The sequence below is a fragment of the Podarcis melisellensis genome, assembly GCF_964234715.1.
Source record: "Podarcis melisellensis genome assembly, chromosome: 3".
NCBI classification, from domain to species: domain Eukaryota; kingdom Metazoa; phylum Chordata; class Lepidosauria; order Squamata; family Lacertidae; genus Podarcis; species Podarcis melisellensis.
The window spans coordinates 55,802,490-55,826,759 of record NC_138530.1 but is presented as its reverse complement, the minus strand read 5'-3'; the positions used below and the strand labels follow the sequence as shown (position 1 = coordinate 55,826,759).

Sequence of the window (24,270 nt, the reverse complement as noted above, 5' to 3'; positions counted from 1 at the left end):
AGCTGGGCTGAAGCTGAGAGTAGGTTACAACAATTCTGCAGTGTTTTCTATTGCTTTCTCCGCCCCCGCCCCCCATTCAGATTGGGCTGACAAAAATCCCACAGTACAATTCATTTTTATATCTATTGCAAGTAGAAGTGATAGGCTGGCAGACTGGTTTTCCTGTGGTGTAGCACATTGCTAATATTGCAATCCAGAGGTGGGATTACTTAAATTTACTCAGTCCAAATCAACCACTTAATTGCTAGGTAAAACCTCATGCTCCATTGACTTGCATGCACAGTGGCTGCTGTTAAGTGAAGTGTAGTGTAGTGTAGTGTGTGGTGTAGTGGTTAAGAGCAGTAGACTCATAATCTGGTGAACTGGGTTCGCTTCCCTGCTCCTCCACATGCAGCTGCTGGGTGACCTTGGGCTAGTCACACTACTCTGAAGTCTCTCAGCCCCACTCACCTCACAGAGGTGCAACAACTAAAAGGAATAATAAATTTTGCATTTGATGGAAGGAACTCTATATCTGATGCTAACTTTACCCCCCCCCCCAAAAAAACCCTCTCAGCAACTGGCTCAGGTAAGACACACTCTACGAATAGCAACAATACGAATAGCAATGAATAGCAATTTTATGTCCAGCCACCAGGAGGGCTAAGCTCACAGTACTTACATAGCCTTTGTAGCTAGAATCTAGTTCCGGCCCTGTTGGTGTTTTACTGCGGATTATGTTCTCTGTTTGCTGTATTTGGAAACGGCTGGTGTCTAAGGCCTTGTCAAGCTGTCGGATGTGTGTTTCTAAGGAACATGGTTCTCCTGTAGAAAATATAGACAGATAGATGTTACCAAACTGAAATGTCTCAGTGAGTAGGAGAAAACACTGAAGGTGGTGCTACGAGGTTTGAAAGCATGACAAAGAGTTAACTACAATAGCATGCAGGTGACAATTAGATTTGTAACTATTATACAAACATATCTGCAACTATGTTGGTTAGTGTGTGTACTGAGAAATGAGTATTTTTTAAGCAGGACATATCAGGAAAATTCAATTCCTCAAAACAATTCTAGAAGACTAAGCACTCTGCACTCGTTTCATTGTATCCTCAGACATTTTGCAGTACTGTACAGTGGTACTTCATGTTACATAACCTCCAGGTTACGGAATCTTCGGGTTATGGCCACACCGCTCGTGCATACACAGAAGCGCTCTGCATGCTGCATGTGTGCGCAGAAGCGCTCTATCATGCCGCGTGGATTTTTTGGTGTGTGCATGGCACCCTGAAACGAATTAAATCCGTAACCAGAGGTACCACTGTATTTGTGCTAAGCAGGCAACTGGTAAGAGCCTAGAAACTGCTGCACTCCCCACACATCCTGTATAAATGCTGGGGAATTTTATAGTCTCAGTATGCACATACACATTTACTTTAAAGTAAGTCCCTCTGATGTGGGTGGCACTGTGGGTTAAACCACAGAGCCTAGGGCTTACCGATCAGAAGGTCGGTGGTTCGAATCCCCGCAACGGGGTCAGCTCCCGTTGCTTGGTCCCTGCTCCTGCCAACCTAGCAGTTCGAAGGCACGTCAAAGTGCAAGTAGATAAATAGGCACCGCGTTTCCGTGCGCTGCTCTGGTTTGCCAGAAGCGGCTTAGTCATGCTGGCCACATGACCCGGAAACTGTACGCCAGTTCCCTTGACCAATAAAGCGAGATGAGCGCCACAACCCCAGAGTCGTCCACGACTGGACGTAACGGTCAGGGGTGCCTTTACCTTTACCTAAGTCCCTCTGAATTCAAAAGGGCTAACTTTTGAGTAGATGTGTATAGCGTTGTACAAATAAATAAGGTTTTCCTAGATTTTCCTGAAAACTTGAAAATATTTGTAATGCACTGAGCATTACTGCTAATTTTCTGGTATGGCAAGAAGGCATTATGCTAAAACTCATGGAAATCTGGAAGAACATGGCCTTGAACAGTAAATTAAACTGTAAAGCAGTGAAGTGACCATAGGACAAATCTTTTGCTATGGAAAATGACTTAAAGACTTCTCCATTAAAGCCATTTCAGAGTGCCTTATTTCTTCTTCAGAAATATTGGACAATAGCCTTTATCTTACTAATATTGTGATATTTCAAACTGTGCAAGAGGGTTAGAGAATATAGAATCAGAAAGGGAGATGTTATCCTATTTTCACATCCTCTTCTCCCAACCCTCCCAAGCTGATTCATTCTGGGGGGCGGGGGTGGAATGTTAGTGATAATGTACTTCAGATTTGTTTAAGGAAGATGTAAGACAGAGGCTCTGGCTTTTGAGAAGTGTGTTATCCTAAATATCCTTTTACTCTCTCAAAACACTGTGATTCTATGATTTCTATCTCCCACCTCTCCCCAGGAAGAACAAGTTACATAGATGACCTATTTCCCCCTCAATTCATAGGCTATGCAACAGGAATATTAATACCATTATTTTAAGCAGAATACTAAATATATAAGCAAATATCCTTATTTTCTATCAACATGCTGGCACTGATGTGTGAAGAAGAGTGGCTGGGATAAGTAGTGACTAAGAAAGCAGATATGCCAAGTAAGAAGGCAGTGTTATTGGTGGTTTAGGTCTGGCAATCTTTATGATATCTGTTGCCTACCATAGACATTTCTAAGAGCATTTTCAGTAAGTTTTATATAGGCCTCAGGGCTCCCAGGGATCACTATATCTGGAAAAATAAAACACAACCCAAAATGACTGCTTATCAACCATTATTTCAGTCTCCTTTGCGTCAGGCACTGAATCTCCCAAAAGGAGAGTAAACCACCAGTTCTACTGCTTTTGAGACATTAACTGAAATTAATCTTTGTGTATTCTCCAAAAATGGTTCAAGGATCCAAATGAAACAGGCAACAATGAGAAACCCAAATGTGCAATTACATGATGAGAGACCAGAACTGTGTATTTCAGTAGGACCAAACATGCAACCCCCATCTTGTTGTACTTCTGATAATGAAGCCTCATGAACAGAAGCGTATTCTGTGACTTTAATCTGTTTTTATTTATTTATTATAACCCTGGGACCTACTGGTGAACAACATCTGGGAACAGTGTACTTGCTGGGTAAGCTAGGCTTTTAATATGTCCTTGCAGGGATGTCTTTGTAATTCCCAGCTAAATCTTAGTTTTTGTATTGTTAGGCGTATGTATTTCAAAGAAACAAGCATAACTGAATACACATGCTTCCTGTTTGACATGGAAACCAGTGTTTTGTAACTATGTATTGGACCAGGACACAAAAATATAAATCAGGCTTAGGTTTGTGGCAGCTGTGCATGTTATGCTCACTTTTGGGAGTCTCATAAAATTCCATAGTACTATGGAAACACTCACAGGATCAAGTTGACACCATCCTTTTACCTTTGCTGCACTGTCCCACAGAAACTGTCTTATTAAAATATTCTGCATGATTGTTATTTTCTAGGACCAGCATGGTCACACAGCTAAGCATGTTTAACCCATGAGTCTTAAGAGTCAAAACGGCACTGCTAAATTCCCACTAATGTCAACTCCTGTCTTACCTAAACAAGGGGTGTGCCTGATCCTTTTTGAACATGGCACCCATGAGTTTGACACCATAGACTTTTAGCTGTGTGCTAGGCAAGGCAGTGTGAGGTTGTTTTTCACACATCATTGTGGTGGCTTGGAATACAGCAGCTGGCATTGCAGAAGCATTCCCTTTACTAGTTCAACACATGGGGGCTAATTAAAAACAAAATTCATCAAAGTTCATGAGACTAGGCCCTGAACCACAATGACTTCAAGCCCAGCTATTAACTAAACTCAAAGTTTTCCAGAAAAAATTGCCTTCTGTGACTGCTATGACTAATAGGGTAGCGCCAGCTAATCTATTCGTTCTGAAAAAATCTCTTCCAGTTCCTTCTCTGACAGTCTATGAAAATTTCCTAAAAAGCAACCATATGTCAGAGCTGTTCATGTAACCGGCAACTTCACGCCAAGAACTAGGCCAATAAAGGTCAGCTGACTTAGAAATGTCCCTGCAGAGCTGTATGAAGGGATTAGAGATGGGTGAGTGATTATACCTGCTAGGCTTGCTGCTCCTCTGAGATAAAACTCTTTGTCTTCTTGCCCCTCCACTTCTTCAGAATGCAGTGCTCTCGAAACGGCCGTCTCCAGGTCCCGGCTCAGGTCATAGTCATGATCCCATTCCAAGGGGATGGAATCTACACTAGCAGGAGTGTCACGTCCTGACCTTTCACTTCGGAGAGGCTGGGGAAGAGACAGTGAGAGGTTGGAGGAAGGGTGTGGGGAGAGGACACTGTCTGCAGATTTGTCATGCCAGTGTATGTCAGAAAGATCTCCCGATTCATCCAGATCCACTTCGCGATCAGAGAGGTCATGCTCATCATCTGTGAGCTAGAAGGAAACATTAAAGAGTCAATTAATAGTCTTCTCAATGGATCAGTGCTAGCTCTAGCTAGGTCAATAAGATAAAAGTGTCATTGTGTAACATTCAAACTCACAACATTCTCATTATGCTTCTTTCTTTTCTGGTTTTATGGGTGTGTTGTTGTTTTTAAAACTCCCATATAACACTAATAAAAAAACCTAAAAATAAGCATGTCTTGTATGTTTAGTGCTCATCTCTATGGCTGCCTATCAGGTAATTGTCTCTGTTAGATAACATCTCCTTCCAGCCAGGAAATTTACTGCATTATCTCGGAAATGAGCCAAAATAGTCATGCATTTGGACCAGTACTAGGTCCTTTTCTTTCATCTTCTGAAAACAGCAGTCTGATTTCCAGATATTTCTTATGTACTTCTCTTTTGCATTTTCAGCCTGGAAACTTAAATGAATAATGATGCCTCTCTAGATTTAGAAGTGTACCTTTCTGCATAGAAACAAAATAATGGTCCAGTGGGATCCACTGTGCAGTCCATTATGGATTGTGTAGCTCTGATCTTGCAAATTTCATGCTTATGCATTCACAAAGCTTTAAATTTACCATACTGAATGTCCTACCTCTGTAAGGCTTTCAACAATTGCTTATGGTGGAAAAAAAAACTTACCGGGAGGCGGATTAGTTTTTTATGATACCGTTCAACTCGGCCAAAGACCTCCTGGCAGTATCGCTGAAGCTCATCAAGCTCTTCTTCAATGACAGCTGCATCCAGAGGCTCACTTTTTTCTATCAGCTGCTCACCCTGGGCAATGATCTGTTCAATTTTGTTGTTGTTCAATGATATCTCCTGCTGAAAGGCCTGCATAGCATAGTTATAATGAAATTTTAAGGGGTGTGTGTGAAATGTTTCTAGTAAATATATTAATTAAAAGATCATTATAACACCTGTTATTTAAATACAGATATTTCAAGACAGTTAAGATAACCATTAAACTAGTTCATTTACTGAAAATGTTGTATCTATAAAACATTTATATTACGGAGAGTATCTAGATCAGTCTTCTGTAGCCTAGTGCTCTCCAGATCTCTCGGGACTTCAACTCCCATCAGCCCCCGCCAGCACTGGCTAGGAATAATGGAAGTGGTAATTCCAAACATCTGGGGAGCACCAGGTTGCTGAAGCCTGGTATACAACAAGCACACAGCTGACCAGGCAGTTGATTATCCCATAGGTAAACAGAATAGAAGGAAGAACACACAGATTCTCAAGCCATACTCTTGCATTGTCAAACCGCTTAAGAAGCCAATCAACAAAGATAATGTATATTGTATTCTATTTTATATTGTTATTATACACCACCTGGAAATAACACATAAAGATCCTGCATTCCTAATCTGTTATGTTAGTTGGTGACAATTTCAGTTTATTTAAGTTCTTTCAGACTCAGGTGCATACCAAGGTTTTAAAATATTTAAACAGTTATCAGTATAAACAAAATATATGTGTTTTTTGAGGCACCATCTACAACACAGTTGTTCAGTCGTGGTGCCTTCAGCAATAGCCCAAATGATATAATTTGTGGGCAAGTTCAGACAGAAGACTGATGTGATCCTATCTACTGTCAGGAGCCTATATTCAGTTCTTTCACCACACAGACCTGATTCCTGGAACAAAAGTATCCTTAGTTGTTTTACACTGCAGAGCTAATGGAAAAAAGGCACACAGGTGGAAAGTCAACTTGACTTCAAAACAAAACAAAACATGCCACTAGTATCACAGGAACCTAGACATTTGGCAGAAGACTTGAATCCAGGAACTCCTGAGTATGGGGAACCACAACTGCCACCAAGAGAAGCAATGACGATGGACCCTTAATCTACTAGCTCCATCTACTGTTTCCCACTGTGATGTGGAAGGGAAGGGCTGTGGCTCAGTGGCAGAACACATACTTTACAAAAGGTCCAGATTCAATCCCAAGGAATCTCTGTGTAGGGATGGAAATATTCACTGTCTGAAAGCCTTCAGAGCTGTTGCCAGTCAGTATGGATAATACTGCACTAGATGGACCAATAGCCTGATTCAGCTTCCATCTAATAATAATACCATCTAATAATACCATCTTAATAATAATAATAATAATAATAATAATAATAATAATAATAATAATAATAGCAGCTTCCATCTAAGAATCTTTAGTTAGGACAAATCTTTAGTTAGGACAAAACCGAAATGTCCCCTCAGCTCAAAAATGTTCACTTGTACAAAGGGACCTTCTCCTCTCTATTCCCTTGTGTGCACCTTGTCCCCTCCCCATATCTGCCGTGGAGGGTTGAGGGTAAATCCAGTACAGATTTAGGGAGCACGCTGGGGAAGTAGTGCTCTTGGGCAAGTGGAAATCCTTGCACTGATGAAAGGCTTACTTGGTGCTACTTTAGATACAACCCAGTGACTTGTGCTGGGCATTTCTCCATCTCTTCTCTAAATATGGGTAAAGAAAAGCAACTCGTGAACAAACAATTAAACTTTCAGATGTCATCTGTTTGCTTTTGCTTGCCAGGACTGATTTACTTGGTGTGGGCTGAGAATCCCACTTAGTACTTTCCTTTCCATTTTCATGTTTATGAAACTTGCTCCGAATAAACCTTTTAAATAATGTGTAAAGTGCTTATTGGGTTTTTTTGTTGTGTTGTGTTCCTGTGTGCCTATAGGTTGCATTTCTATACCTTGAGCTGCTTTATCTTGGCCTGAACATCACACTCTGAGAAATGTTCAATGTTGGTTAACTGTAGATCCATCTCTGTAAGCCATACTAGAATGCTGTCGCGTGCCGTCTCAAACTCCTCACGCTGACCAATGAAATGCTAAAAAAGGAAATAAACCTAATTTAAATGCTTATAGCCTTCAACTTTATCAAACATAACTTAACAGAACCACCACATCAGTTAATAAAACTGCAATGTTCTCAACAGCAACTCCCCCCTTCCCCTGATCCAAAAATATACCACCATAAGGAATGAACTACGAATGGAGAAATACTTTAAGCCTGCGGAGGATGGAGGTCACTCGCTTTTGTAAATTGTCCCATCTCTGGTTTCCTTCATGGACCATCTGCTTGAGGCTGCAAGCAGAGTCAGTGCGGTTCTCTCGGGCCAAGCGGCGGTACTGCTTGTTAATCAGTTCCAGCTGAGTCAGGCTTTCATGAACTTGTCGCTGAAAAGCCTACAAGAATAGCAGCAACAAAAGAGCCTATTAGAGCACTGGCCTCTGTAAATCATGGTTTGTATTTTCCTTGTCCTTGACTTTGGCAACAGTACCACAGAAGAGAAGAGATCTTTGTAGATGGAAATTACTATCAAGGATATTACATGCAACAGTACCAAGGATATTTCTTGGCAACAGTACCACAGAAGAGAAGAGATCTTTGTAGATGGAAATTACTATCAAGGATATTACATGCATGTATGAAGGGGTAATTTAAGAAGTGACTTTTGATTGGTGCTACAATATTCTACTAAGAATAAATCAATTCAGTTTTCCCTTAAGTGAATCCAGAGCTACACAACACATGTGATACTGGGATGTCACTGGATGAGACCAAAAGCACATCTGGTGCTGCATCCTGTTTTCACAGTGGCCAATAAGATGCCTATGGGAAGCCTGCAAGCAGGACCGAAGTACATCAGTCTCTCCATTTGTGAGTCTCATATGATCAAAACCTTTTTCGTTATGGGAATTCAAGGACTTAGGATGTTGGGCAGTAATAATTTGTGATCCTACAAAACATCCTCTTGGAAAACAAAGTAGATGGTGTGTGTGTGAGAATGTGTGTGTTTGGGTGTGCTAAATCAACATTGGGAGTGGGAATGAATTTTCCATTACAACAAATTGGCTAAAGATCCTAGTCATAATTTTTCCATTGTCCTGTAGCTTGGTGTTTTTCCTTGAGTTATTAAAACTTTTGAAGCAGCAAAAGTCCCCACAGGATTCTTCCCATAAATTAACAACTCAGGTTAAATGTCAATACGTGGAAAGTAAAAACGTGGATAGGTAAGAAAGAACGAAGAGAAAAGAAGAGAAGAGAGTTTTCAAATGCAATGGAAATGGTAATCAGAGGAACAAAACATGTGTTAAGATCAGCAAAGTATCTCTCTTACAGAAACAAAATGCACCTGTCTCTAAATGTATCACAAATACATTTTATAACAGGCAGCCCTTATGTCTAGTGAATCACAGTTGCCATGTAATCTGTTAGTAACTTTTGTTCAAAGGATAGACAGCTGCACATGCTTTCAAGCTCTCTGTGCTGTATTAACAAGAACATGTTTCTAAACTGACTTTAGCAACATCGTTTACAGTGAAGTTCAAAAAATATCTTCTCAGAATTAAGTCACACAGTCACACAAATGAATTAAGTCATTTAGACTTGTTCCTAGGTGAATGTGTTTAAGCCTGAAGCCCCAGTCGCCGGTTAATGGCAATGGCATGAGTGAGAACCGTCACATCAGCTAAGCTAGAATTTTAGAATCCTCATCCTGATAATCAACCAAAAGCACCATTAAGGACATAATCAGAGAAACTCAAGATCAATCTTGATAACAATTTAGGTTCTTGGTACATACAAACTCTACAGAAAAGACCAATGTATGCTTTTTTAAAACCTTGTAGTGTGACAATTCACAAACAAGGAGAGGGTCCTGTGCCTTTAAGAAACTATATATAGAAGGTGGCATTTCAGAAAGTGATGCTGTTCCTCTTCTACACAATTGTTACAGGAATCTCACCCTCTTTTGCCTTTTGTCACCTTAAATCCTTATTCTGTGACAGAATATAGAAATAGTGAATGAAAGAAAAGTTCCAAAGCCAGCTAGAAATATTTTTGGAGCTTTTCAGTGAACAGTGGATTTTTATTCAACAGTAGTTATACAATTCAGCATGCAGGAAGGGGAAAGTGATTTGAAACAGTCGGAATAAAAGGAGATGAGACAAAAATTACAGGACACTAGCTTCAAGACGAAATCAAGCCAGTTTTAATAAGAAAGGCTAATAAAATATACTTGGTTGAGTTTCAGTAGAAATCATTAAATATATGAATCTTCAGTGAGTTAGGGGCAAAGGAAATGAGTAAGAAGAAAAGTTTGAAGAACATTTTTCTTCAGAGAAATTGATTACTCATCCTGCAAACCAAATAATGCATATGAGTGTTTGCATGATGAAGTTCTACTTGGAAGAGCCTGGCAATAGTTTGCAAATGAAATTAAAGAGAAAAGAAAGGATGGTGGGAAATTACCAAGTTTTTAAAAATCAATAACTTGTGTAAAATTGGATGGTAAGGAATGTATTGAACAGTTCTCTACACTGTACAATCAGAAAACTCATAGTGTTCACATGAAATATTTTCAGTCCCCTAAATCATGCCAATTAGAGCCAGTTAGCTGCTTCCTGGTTCAGGCAAAGCTTGCTTGCATTGAAATTGGCAAACTATGGTTTGCATATGCTCACCAAACCAGATTTAAAACCTATATTTTGAAGCTGTTTTCCAATACTGGTATGAATGTTAAAGATTACCTATGGTTTGCCTGAATTAAGCAGTAACTAAAGACTCTTGAGGGCCTGAAGTAAAGACAAAATCCCATTCCTTCAAAGGATGATTTGGAGATTTGGAAACAATGGCTGCATTCACACATGTTGCTAACTCACTATTTAGCATTCATGCATGAGCCTTGTGCCCACTCCTCTTGCCACTTTTCTCAAGGATGAGACTAGAAGGTTTTGCTTCCAATTTTCAACTGACCATGGATACTTGTTAGGCTGGAACCATCGACTGTGGTTGGTGTTGAAATACAGTTTAAGAAAACAGGCCAGTATTAACCAGATTTGAAGCTAACTTGTTTACTTAACCCAGAGTTAACACTAACTAGTTTGTCTGGTTTAAGACTTAAGAATTAACTACAGTGAGTTAAAAACAGAAGGGAAAACATCCTATTGCCTTCTTGTAGCTGTGCTAAAGGAGAAGGGTTGGGTGGGCAGAAGAAACTGAGGCCTATAGCATTATGTAAAGAGTGAGCTTTCTTTGTCTCTAGCCAATTATTTCTCATGAGATGGCTGCAAAAGTATTAATCATTCTATATTAATAAAGAACTTCCCTATCAAGTAACATGTTCTCTGACAGGGCAAGAATACGCTCACTGCTGTAATAGGATCAAAAGGTAATATATTTCAAATGTAACAAGTCACCTCAAATTTCTTTAGTTCTTCCTTAGCAACCGTGTACAGTACGCCAGAAGAACTAGGGAAAGCAGCTGTTCTTTCAGAAATTTTTAGCCAATCTTCAAAGCGAGAATAATCATCCAGGAACTTTTGCCATAGTCTCCATGTCTCTTCAATCCTGAAGCAGAAAATGAAAAATGAGGATAGGCTGTGATTCACTTTAATGATTTTTCAACTTCTCATTTACTTCACCAGCTGCAACAGGGAAATCATACTGCAAACTTAAGCATGCCCAAGCAAACAACAGTTGTACTGAACAATAAGTGGTTCTTAACCAAAGCTTGACAGTAAGTTTGATTAACAAGCAATGAAAATCGTTGGCTGAGCTGGAGCAAGACAGCTGTGGGCTGTTGATTTTTCTCTTTATACATGGCAAATTCTCATTTGGAATTCATATAAAAATTGTAAGATGTTTATAATAAGGGTACAGTAAACCAAGTGCTGAGCAGAATAGGTCCAGAAATGCAATCTTGCTTTTACAAACTACAGCTGCTCTCTGATGATTTCTGAGCACAAAAAGAAACTTTCTCTCTGTGTTAAATTCTCTGTAGTTACCCAATGTTGAATTTAAGGGACAAAACATCCTGGAGGCTTCCTTTCACTAGCACATGAATTGGTATGTCCATCATGCAGTATAGCAAATTACTAATCATACAGGGACGCACAGCATTAAATTGTAAATCATCAATGGAAATAAAATGGTCATCGAGATAAACTTATCAATGGGTTTAAAAAAACAATAACCAACACCCCAAAGCATTCACTGCGATGTTGGAAACTACCTTATATAGAGATCACCCATCTAGCTCAGCGTTGTCTACACTACCTGGCAATGGCTTTCTGGGGTTTTAGAGAAGCCCTGAATGGATATACTAGAGATTGAACCTGAGATCTTTTGCATGCAAAACATATGTTTTTAGGATGTGCAGCAGTGACAGACTCCTTGAACTATATATGCACAATCAGATTGCTTGAACTATATGCACACAACTCTATGGGCCCATCTGTTGAGATCCAGCCCAAAGATTTGGGCCAAGATTCGGCAGCGGGTACTCTGCTGAATACAGAACTGACAAGGTTTCATCCATTCTAAGATATACTGAGGATCATCTGAGGACTCTCTGGGTCGAGCGCTTACTTGAGTCGCCTTTCCATTGACATAGCACAGATGTTCCGCCACCTTCGGTCCAGGTTCCGTGTGGCCTGCTGGATGGAGTCACATTCTGTTTCAGTGGCACAAGCGTCACAGTCATGGAGCAGAACTTCACAAAGGTTGAGGACAGATGCAACTCCAGTGCTATGTTTCTCTATGTCCCTTTGCAGCTCCTATAGGTCAACAGATGAGCTTGTAAACATCTTAGACAAAAGAGGAGGCAAGCTTAAAAAAAATATGCAGCAGAACCAAGCAAGGCAAACTTGGAACAGAAATGGATGAAAGCAGCCTATTTGGCAATTGATTACAAAAAAGCCATTCTGTGATGAGTGGTTATCAACTTGTCCAACAGTTTTTGACTCAGATTCTAAGTGCATGTACTGAAAAGTAAGGTCCACTGAAATAGTGACATTTAGGGAGGAGAGGGAAGCAGTCAGTCACCACACCTACCCACCTGTGTTCTTCTAAAGTAAAAGTAAAGCAAAGCCTTTTGTACTAGCTATATTAGCACAAATATTTTTGCTTAAAAAAAGAAGGAAAACGTTATGCTGATAACATTGATATACATATTATGGATTACACAAAGTAAGCACTCATTTCTTTCAATTTAATATTGAGTATATCTAGGAGCAGTTCTTTGAACCCTGAAAATCCTCTTAAACCTCTCTGCTTAATTATGACATAACAATCCTTATATAATCAAATGAATTGAATTTCTGAGTAACTTCTCTTTCAGGTGTCAGACAACTGAGTGGCACTTCAAAGCACCCAAAGTGCTTCCCTGCAACGACTTGATTTGAAAACTAAAATTGTCTTTGTTTAGCCTTTATCATCACTTCTCTATCATTAACCAGCTGGGAACTTATTGTGGTAAGACTTTATACAAACCTTAAAGTCTGGAATTAAAGGGAGTTATGTTAAACTAAGTTTTACAATATTTAATATGCCAGCAAAGGCAAGTAGCTTAATTTTAATCACTAGTGAACATTTTTGATCAACAAATATTGATTTTTGTTTTTCAAATCAGAGCCTAATGGATCTAGAAAATTATCTGGATAACAATTCACAAAACAGTGCAAGTGTGCATCTTCTTTTAACTTCAACAGGAGTTGCCTCAGACAAGAATTACTGATGTGAACAATGGTGAGTAAAACTGGTGCCTTCTGGGTTGTATCTGCTATGCTGTGCCATATATACATCTTTCATGGTCTCATATGATCCCTGTTTGGAGGAATATGGATAAATATAACTATATTATTTTAAATACAGGCTAATGTAAAATACAGGATGGTATGTGTTCCTCAAGGGCCAGCTTTGGCTGGAAACAATTCAACAGATAAAAAGGTTCGTGTGAGGTGCATGTGTGGTATACAGTACATGGTGATATCTGCAGTACGAAAGGAAATCATTAAATGGATGGATGGATGGGTGGGTCATATGGCAATGGAATCATCCTCATAAAAGAAGTTAACCCTAAGCATGTGATTCAACAGTTTACAGTATCCCTTCTGGACTAAACTTGAACAGTACAACAATAATTCTCAGATTACCCAAAATTTCTAAATCCTGAGAAGATTGGAAGAAATTTAAAGACTATCTGCAAAAACATTGCAAATTATTTGAATGTTAAAGTGATGCAGGATATAAAGATAGTGCGGCATTAGTGACATAGTTGAAAGGAATATGTAAAGATGTTTTATGAGCAATAAGTAAAGAAATATGGCAAAATTAATCAGTGTTAAAATGATTGGGGTTTAGAAGATAAGTGGTCAGTAGCGGAATGGTTAATTTAAAAGAAAATAAGCAATATTAAAATTAATCAAAATAGTGGAAGGATTTGCTGAAAACAAATTAGAATTTGGAATACGGAAAGGGGAGGTGTGAGTAAGTCAGGAAAGTAAGCTACAAGAAATTAAGATTTGGACTTTTATACTTTTTCTGTTTTTTATGTTTTATATTATGTTTTGTCTGTTATTGTGTTGTTTTGTGTTGTTACGATAAAAATTTGTTGAAACTTTAATAATTTATTTTTTTTTAAAAAAGAAAATTTCTAAATCCTGGAATTATTCTTGTGAAGCAAGAATAGCTATAACTATGGGACAAGTTTCCAGTGAGAAGATGTCACTTGGTTTGAAGTTCCAGTAACATTTCACACTCCTTCCTTGACAACATTTTGCCTTGTTTACATTTCTCCAAAACGTTTAGTTTCCTCCTATGTTTCAAACTACAGTATGACCTTTCTTCTCTTCCATTCCTTGAATATTGCGTTTGTGTGTGTGTCTAACAGGAAATATAACACCAGGAACAATGCTCTAAGTAGTAATATAAACATGTTTTCATGGAAGACAATCTTACTCGGCCATGAGTGAACGTCAAAGAAAGAAAGAAGCTCAGAGTAGGGCACTGAAATTAACAACTAAGTTAGGTCCATTAGCTTCAGCTCTGTACCCTTTGACTGTGGGGTACAAATTCAACCCATTTTAGATACACTGCTACGCCAGAGTATAATTGTGAATAAATGGTACCTAGTTTTACTTTGAATATATTAGTACTAGTGTCTGGGCAAAGCTGCAGAGTCACTAGCTTGCAGGATTTGCAAGATATATGCATCTGGGGTAAAGAATGACCCCCACAGAAAATATATTAATGGTTCAATCCTTTTTCTGGGGCCTTCTCAGAAATAAGTCTCACTGAGTTCAGTGAAATTTAGTTCACAGTATTAGAGAGTATTATATTTTCCATATTTAAAGCTTTTTTTCTTATTTTTTGTGCATGTGCACATACAGTATTCTTGTGATCTTTTCCAAATGAAAAACATCTGCATAAGCAAGATGTGACTAGATATTAACCAGGTAATGTAATTTTGTGCCCATATGTACCTGTATGCCCCAGTCAAAATCTACATCATACATTTCATTGTAGCCAGTCTATGGCCTTTAAACCCCGAGGCTGCAATCCTATGTACACTTACCTGAAAGTGAGGCCCATTTAACTTTCTAGGTAGGATTTCACTATTAATCTTAGCCCTGTGGCATGTTTCCTGAAGACACATGCTTTGGAGAAGCAGAAAGACTGGAAAAGTTCCAATATAGTGAGTTCTATCAAGAAGACACCATGGGTGGAATTCAACATCATGCCAAGGCGATCATTCTAGCAGCCCAAGCACTTCTGCTTGCAAGATGGAACGATCTGCCCTCTCCCCGCCAGCCCATGCTGGCTTTTTTTGGAGGGGGGGTTAACTATGCAAAATGCAACATCTCCTGGACTAATCAAATTTTGAATTCCTCTGAATTTTGCAGTTCTTTAATTAAAGAAAATACTCAAAACACTGCATTTAACTTTAGGACAAAATACATTTAGAAATTTTGTGATATAGCTATATCTATGTATCTATCTAATCCAAATGCACATTTTTGTTTGGATACTTTCTTAAAGCTGCAGATTGATGTAGAAACACAGACTTATGAATGGTCATATACAAAACTGATGTGGACCCAAAATAGACTAATCCATCCATTCCAGTGTAAAGGTAATGAGTAAATTTGTGCTCAGCCTTTTCACTTTAGACACTGTAAAAGCTACAGCTGGGTCTTGCCAAAAGTAGCTTTTCAGTTGTAGTGAGAGAGCTATGATTCTTTGACTCCTATATGGATTTTTTTTTTCTGATAGCCATTCACACTTTTGTTACACTGAAATTGGAGGATAATAATTCAGAAGAATAGGATTCCCGAGCTGTTTATTTGGAAGCATCGCAGTGCACAACTTTCCTGGATCAATCTCCAGTAGCAAAATTTACAACTGCTTGTCCCATTTGCAAAATGAAGCAACACTCCACCAATTTGTATTGCCTTCATGCATCTTTTTAGATACAATTCAGGTTTTTAAAGTGATTAAAGAGCTGTGCCTCTAAGAGACTAACCCATTCTCTTGCTATCCTGATGAATCTTTACAAGTGTTACTGCCAGGTCCACTGGCTTGGCCGCAAGATAGTGGTTGCCCAGGGCCGCTTGCGTGTGTGCGTCTGACGTCAGCATGCCTGTGGTGCACACGTCTGATTTCAGCACACCCACTGTGGGCAGGGCACATTTTTGAGAGGGGATGCAAATAGGTACCCCCCCCCCCAGACTCCCTCAGTGGAACCCGGCTCTGGCGCATAGCTAGAGCTCCACTCTGCGGTCAAGTCTGAAGAGAGGCGGCAATGTTGCTGCCCCTCTCCTGCACTGGGCTGGTCATGCCAGCTCCCTCATTCCCAGCCTCTGCTCTGCTTTGCTCTGCTCCTGGGTCAGGTCTGCCTTGGGAGACAGAGAGAGGAAGGAATGTCACAGCAGCATTGCCTGTCCTCTCCTCAGCTGGGCAGTGCACCTGGCCGGTCTGGGTGCAGTGGGCTCCCTTGGGGGTGTGCTAAGCAGGAGCATATCGGGCGCACCCCCCCAGCTTGTGCTGCCCCACGTAAAAAAAGTGTGGGTGCCCTGAACCACACTGGGTGCCTATGGTGACTGCATCTTGCTTACTTGCAGAAAGGACTGCTAACATTAGTTGTCTATGTATGTTAGCAGTGTGATGTGGGGAAAAACAGGATAAAAGGTATGATTCTTCTTCCAGGATTGGGGGTGGGGGTTTCCTTTTAAGTATCAAGAGTAACAACTGCACATCCCCTGAATGCATTAACACATCAAGAAGATCAAACCTATCCATTCTTAAGGAAATCAGCCCTGAGTGCTCACTGGAAGGACAGATCGTGAAGCTGAGGCTCCAATACTTTGGCCACCTCATGAGAAGAGAAGACTCCCTGGAAAAGACCCTGATGTTGGGAAAGATTGAGGGCACAAGGAGAAGGGGACAACAGAGGATGAGATGGTTGGACAGTGTTCTCGAAGCTACCAGCATGAATTTAACCAAACTATGGGAGGCAGTGGAAGACAGGAGTGCCTGGCGTGCTCTGGTCCATGGGGTCATGAAGAGTTGGATACGACTAAACAGCAAATGTGTCATATATACACTGCAAAATACAACCATTCTTTGTGGCTGCCTGATACTATAGAACTACTTTCTTATAAATATTGGGAGCCATATTGTAATAAAACTTCTCTTTGGGTGGTATATGGAGACCGGAAATGTTTCTTATGTAAAATATTATAACAACCAGCAGCAAGCACTTAGAATGGGGTATGCCAAAAATTATTTTAAAAACAAGAAGAAAACCTTGTGATTAAGTAAATGTATGGAAAGAAAATGGCGAGTTGAGATCTCTGAAGGGCATTTTTAGGACTACAGATTCATATAACCAATAAACAATACAATGAATGCTCAACATCTTAACAATGGCTCAGGTTTTTCCCCTCTTCATTCTTCTTGTTCTGTGTTCATGGCTCTGCAGGTTATGCACAAACTTGAAAGTTAAACATTATTTCTGTATAGCTCATGCAACTCTGCATGCAAAGGAATTAAAGCACAGGTTTAAAAACAGCCAATGATGAACATATATTTTGGTATCCCCAAATATGGAGAGTCTCAGGCATTTATAATGCTTGCAATGTACAAACACAGAAGGCTTCCTCCAAGTCTATGGCAGTAAACAGTGCCTTGCAATCCACTCCAAAACTCCCACACAATGAAAAGCTAATTACAGCAGAAGCTGACATTCTGGACATAACATCACAGTGCCTTACCTCATTTGGTAGGGTCAGTGAGCAGTTCCGTGTTGACAGCAGAAGACTTTATCAGAGTAATGCTATAAGCATCACCTGCCATGAAATTTAAGGGCATCTTCCTCTCACTGCCCTCTTGCAATATTGAGCTGGATACAGCAGGCCCAAGCCTGTACCACACTTGGATCACTCTCACCTTTGTGCAATGGGGAGTGTGGGTGTTTCATGATTTTTTTTGTTCTTCTACCTCAGATTTTTGTTTTACCTGCTGCTCATTTAGTTTCCTTTGAATCTCCTCGGAATCACAGGTTTCATAGACAATGGGCTTGGACAATTCTGACTCAATGTGGGCAAGCCAAGATCTCAAGATGCTCATGTTCTTATCCAACTGCTGGACTGCCACCAAGGTCTCCTTCAGCTTCTTCATCCTGCAGGATCACAGACAAGATCATGAGTATGCTACTTAATACTCTGCATTGTTAAACAGCATATTTATTCTCGTAATTTTCTGTACAGACGTAGTTGGGCTTTTACATCTCTTAGGTACAAATATTATAAACAAGGGCCTATACTGTACTTTTAACAAAATGTATCTTATTTCATGACCACATCTTGATACAGAAGGCACTGCCAAGTAGGAAAACATTTTTGTGAGATTACTATACCAGTACATAGAAAAATCTGAAACTTATCTCTACAAACCCTATTTCTGAAGTCTTAGACTCTACAGCTCAGTTCTCAGAACACACTGGAAGTACTAAACACAACAACAAAATGCTTTCAGATGTAAGAGTGAATTGTAGCATTATTTTTTACTGTAGCACTACTCTTTTTACAGTAGCAGTAGTTCTTTCACGATGCAGTGCTGTTAAGAGAAAGAAAAGACTTATTGGTACCCATTTTGGTCCAAGTAGTGTTTGCCGTTGATAATAGTCACCATAACTGTTATATTGATTAGCAAAGAAATGAGCTATTATTCAGAATTTTTCAGGTTATTTTTTCTTAGTGCAACAACTGTGTAGTTGTTATGGGGAATCCAGACCTCTTTAATCAGTGCATAACTTTTCATGTGGGGCGATCGCATTTTTCCCCAACCCAAGATTGCACAATTTTTTTGCCAACATTTTGATCTCTAACAACATAATTGATGCAGAACAGTGTATTGTCTTTTGTGGTTAAGCTATATCCACAACGAACTGTTGGCTCAGCTCAAACAAAAGCTGAATATAAAACAGAAAAAAACTTGGCCCTAAAAATCTTTGGGCCAATTTATTTTGCTTATTTTTTTCTTCCCTGTACAATTAAGTACTTCTTTACTCCCACATACCGGATTGCATAGAAAACAGGTGTGGGCTTTCAGCACTTATACTTCTCCACAGGACCTTCCACATGATGGAAAGGATCATGTGGAGAAAAGAAGTGTCTGGTTCACATATTCAAACAGCCATTTGTCAACTTCAGTAGGAACAGATTTACTAATCTGCAGGGGCCTTTACTGAAACTTTGTTAGAAGAACATTGGTGTGTAACAAGAAAATTAATAATTCTGTTTGGCTGCTTTTGGAACGTAACTTTCATAAGCAACTAAATACAAATTAATTTTGTTTTCCAAGGGCTACCACATGTTATATTAAATTGTATTTTTTTCTCATTCAAATTTAAATTTAAAACAATATATTTCTTATAATATACACTCTAAAACACACACACAAATAAAAGAAGTGCTTTATAAATTTTTCTCCAAAATCCCGGTAGTGGCTGAGTGTTCTATAAACTGCTATTCTCACAACATAAATGTGATAGTCAACTGAAGGCTAAATGATTTTGAAAGAAATACTATATACATTTAGAAAACCAAGTACTATTTGTCACAATGACATACAAAATGCGCCCAAAGTATTTACTTTGATTTTACAACTTTCATTTTCTTCATGGCAGCAAATCTATCAAATATTTCTAAAGCAAAATATGTTACATACAATTTCACCCCTATTAGCCTTGAAAAAGACTAGCAAGGAAAATTAGTGAAGGCAGATGAAGCAATTATTTTCAAAACAAGAAAAATAATGAACAAACTTATGGATGATTTACACGGATCCCCCATCCCCATGGGAAATAATTTCCCTTTAATTAACAGATTCCTAATAAAAGATATGCCAGAGTGTTTTTACACTGTTCAATTACAGGGCGCAGAAGGGTGCTACCTTCCTTAGCAGCTGTTTTAGAAGAAAAAGGTAGACCCCCCCAATAATTGATCACAAGGTGTGGTGCATGAACACTATTTGAATGGGAATGCTCATTAACTTTGGGGGCAACCCCCTCAAATATTTTATTGGGGGGGGGCAAAAGGACCTCAGCCCCTAGGAATTGGCTCCTGTGTTTAGATGGCTATAGCAGGCATAATTTGGTTTAAAATGGTTGTGGTGGGGAGAGTACCCAGAAGATATGATTTCACTGAAGGCTCTCGCACCCCTGCCCCAATGTGAGCCTTGGATATTGCCCTCTAAATATAACATATTCCAAAAAGTATATGCAATAGTTGCCTTTTCAGACACAAAGTGCTGGAATAGGTGCCAGTCTGTCAGGAGAGAGCAGCCTAAACCAAAATGTACATAGGTCCACTCTGTGCATGTACATCTTTTAAAATCTTTAGCTTGACAGGTCCCAATCTGATTGTTATGTATTGAAGTCCTCACCCTGGCCACCAGGAGTATTGTGTATGTAGTTTTCACTCTGGTCCACATCAGTTATTTTAGGCGGGAAACCCTGGGTTGTTGTTGCTACATTGTTGACAGCCGGCTGCCTATAAAAGCAGGCCGGCTGAGCTGTTTGCTGTTCAGTTTCTATTCCAGCTTACAAAATAAAGAGCTGCTTTGGAGAAATCGCTGTGTCGTCTGCCCTGTCTACCCACTATTTAACACTGATCTCCAAGCATTGTTTTCCCATCATGCCTGAACACCCTAGGGCTGCTGCTGCACAGTCGCATGGAAAGGGTGTGGCTTACCTACTACGCTCACAGATGGTCTCAATTAAAAAGCAAAGCGGTAGAAAAGTCGCAATCATGCATTCCCACCCTATAGTTGTGAAGCATTCACAGTGCAAATTCGCACAATTGCAGGTGGAGCTAAAAGCACTGTACCTTGAAATAAAAATAAAGTGATGCCAGAGGAGAAAAAGACTCACTTAGATCTATAGAGGGATTAAAAAAAGGCACAATTTCCTGCTTGCTGGTTGGTTAATATATGAAACAGCAATACCGAAAAAGATTAAAAGTAAAAATAAGATAATAAATGAAGGTATTGAGACTAATTGCGGCATTTTCCTTATGTCTATATTGGGGGGGGGGGCAGGGAAAGCAAACACCTGGGTGCTCTTCTAGACATTTTTGTAGGTTTTTCTGGCAACATACCAGGCAGCTTTCCATCTCTGCCTGAAGGAAAGTGTGAATTAAATAAACACTTTTTAGTTTTAAACACCAGCAACTGAACCAAAACCTCACGTTGTAAACCTGCTTTAAACTTAGGTAAGCTTAGAATCAAAGCCTGAGGGATATATCCACACGCTTTGGGTTTGGAGAAGATTAAGTAGAAATCATGACAGAGCTATCAATAGCTTTTCATTCATCAAATGGCAAATCCCCTGACTAAGCCTAGCAACATAATTTGTGCTTCAAACCACATGGAAAATAAACATGTGTCCATGGGCTTACTCCAGCCGTTTTGCTCTCTGGCTTGAATCAGGGCTTATAGGATTTGTTTGCATGCATGTTATCTAGGAAACACAGTTGTGTGGGAACATGGACACATACTAACTCAAATAGATGTGCAGGAAAATGTCATGAAAGACAATGAAACGAATGTAGTTCTTGTTGTGTGTATGTGAGAGACAGAGCACAGCTGCAGACAGAGAAGCCTTTATCTCCTTTGAGGTAAATATGCAGCAGTATCCTTGGGAGTCAGTGTTCTGGGAAAACCTGCAGCGATTCTGGAAATCCCTAGGCATGCTGCTTTAAGAAGCTTGGTCTAAGTCCTTTCTCTTGCTTCAGACAGCTCATGTTCAAAATAGCAGCTTGAAATCATCACATGATAGGTTTAAACAAGGTTATATACATTTAGCAAGCCTGATACACAAGTACAGTAAGTCCCCTGTGAGTTGCTGTACATTCCTTACAGCCCACATCTTAACCATTTGACCTTGCTCACTTTCTAATCTAATTGTCCAGGGTCATTATTCTTCATTAACAAATATCTGTAACTTTAAAAGTAACTTTATATTTGCATTACACTAACTAGTTTAAATCCTAAGTAATCTGGCATTTTTATATCATTTTAAGAATGCATGTGTGGGGAATTTTTTTGGTACCATTAAACGCTATGATATTTCTTTTTAGACGAATACATGTCTTGAAGTATTTTTATACTGAACATGCATTGACTATTATTCAAGTGCACTATATTGTATCATGAAGTCATATAATCATGATTAGGCCAGACAGCTGGCTTCTAATAATAACTTGTAATGGTTTTTTAAATTTTAAAAAAAGAAGTGTAAGGTTCTTTCAGATTTCCCCCCAGCTTTATTTCAATTCTACAAGGTATAACTATACAGATCTTAAGATCTTTAGAAAAAAAGCAAGTTGGATTCAGATAATATATCTAGAACTTAAAGCACTGAAGAAGAAGAAAATAAATATGTTTCCTAGTGACTGAGAAGGCTGTATTGCAGCTCTGATACAGGTTCTTATAATGACATTCTCTTAGGAAATAAGTAACATATAAAATGCTATATATAGATTGCTGGTAATATTTAGTGTGTCTTTGGTGGTTTAAGATAAATTCAGAATGCTGATAGCAAGGATCAGAGCGTATATCCTGCTTGAAATACTTCTGTAAAACCAGTCTCCGCGCCACCCCTTTTCTGTGCCTCCTTTACAGCACATGGAAGACTGTGAAGTCAAATGCATTTTCTGCTATGGCTCATGTGTAGTTTGTGATCCTGCATTTAACTGGCAGTAAAACTAGGTGTACAGTTTCACTGAGCAAGTCACTCGGATGAGCAGGGTGGTTGTTTCCAGTTCATTTTGCTCATTCCAGAACTGCAAACATTTGTGCTTTATAAAATGTAAGGATCTGTTTATCAGCGCTCAGCTCCCATTTAGTCACCTACTCAACATGGAAAAGGTCTAAAATAGGAAAACAAACACATAAAAGAAAAAAAAAAATGAATCAAAATGTTCACATGCCTTGTCACATCGCAATTGCAATCAGGGAGGTCTGAATCCACACTGCGGTCATCTGCCATCTTCACGGTCCATAAATCCACCAACACCAGCATTAAGCTTTCCAGCACAAAATTTAAGAACATTCAGTCCAAAATCTTCTCAAGAGTGTGCCACACAGAGCACCATGTGCACACACAAAACGCTCACACTCCCAACAAATGTTAGTAACTCACTGCCTGATAATATGAGCCCAAGCAGTGACAAGTGGTCATGTTTCTAAATAAAACTTACATTCATCAACATGTGCCAGGGTGATCTCCTGGAATGTAGGCCACGAATGGGGGAGGGAAGGGGGGGGGGAGACTCCACTGCAGACTCTGAACAGTTGTAGACTCAACTGTCCAGGAGAAAATGTGCCCGGTTACTGTAAACAAAGCAGAGGTTTGTGTGTTTCTTTCCTTGTTTTGATGGGTAATATTGGGGTGATTTCTTTTTATAAGAGACAGAATTCCTACTGGACTATAAGAGGCAAGGGATTAAAAAAACGAAGAGAGTAAGGAAAAGAGAAAAAGTTTAAGTTCACAATAAGTTTAAGATGACTACAGCTTGAGTAAAGATACAAAAGAAATTGGCACTGAGCACGTTCCTTGTTTAATGATTTTATGCACTACCCCTCCGAATGAATATCAATAAACTTGGGCACAAACCAGCCACAGTGAAGCAAGTCCCATTGGTATTAATGAGAGGCACACAAGCACACGTGTAACACTTATACTGACAGCAAGGGAATTTAAAATGTGTTTTAAAATGATAGACATGGACACCCTATTTTGTGGGGGAGGGAAATCATAGTCAATTTATTTATTTTTACTGAATGTATTTTTATCTACCCAATCAACCAAATGGATTACAAGGTGGTTTTAGAAATACTATATTCCTTTGAATTGGGAAATAAGTTTGAAATGTTAAAATAGCTGGTTCTTATTGATTGATTCCTGTGATATCAACGAAAGAAGTTTTAAAACGAAAAGTGAATGATTTATAGGGGTGCTGTGTGGAAGAGCAGATCACCTGGTATGGTGGAGCTGAAGCAACAGCCTCCTGGCAGCGATGTTGCTGCTGTTTACCTGAAGGGGGGCAGTGTTGAGGTTGAGGCTATGCAGATTCACCAACAGGAGCACCTGAATGGAGCATTGAAGACAATATTGGGCTGTAATAGTGATCTGACTCCATATAAGGCAGGTTCCTATGTTCCATCCACTGCCTTCTTTGCTTTTCACTTTGCTTAGCCAAAGGTGAGCACTTCTGCATTCAGGGCAGGAGAGGAAAATGGGAGATAGGAATTGAGTGGGTGTCTCTCAAGTGCTTTTGGGGGGGGGAACCTTCCACCTCTTTTGGGATGGAGAGTTGTACATTCACAGCCAGAATTTGTGTGTGTGCAGACCATATTATTAATAAGGAAAAATTCAATGTTAGCAATTGCAACGAAAGGGATTGAAAATAAAATTTACTATGAGGTATTGTTTATTTTTATACACCACCTTTCATCACCTAGAATCCCAATATTCAGAGTCAGTGAGCTGATCC

The 24,270-nt window shown here is 39.4% G+C and overlaps 1 protein-coding gene across 1 annotated transcript in view; it reads right to left on the bottom strand.

The window, feature by feature from the left end:
* SYNE1 (spectrin repeat containing nuclear envelope protein 1) overlaps positions 1-24,270 on the bottom strand; it is a 274,657-nt gene that overhangs the window by 22,295 nt on the left and 228,092 nt on the right. The window contains 9 exon segments of the mRNA XM_081905258.1: positions 662-804; positions 2,630-2,698; positions 4,074-4,407; positions 5,062-5,253; positions 7,119-7,256; positions 7,432-7,614; positions 10,630-10,780; positions 11,801-11,988; positions 17,729-17,891. Of these exon segments, the coding sequence (XP_081761384.1) occupies positions 662-804; positions 2,630-2,698; positions 4,074-4,407; positions 5,062-5,253; positions 7,119-7,256; positions 7,432-7,614; positions 10,630-10,780; positions 11,801-11,988; positions 17,729-17,891 (1,561 nt within the window).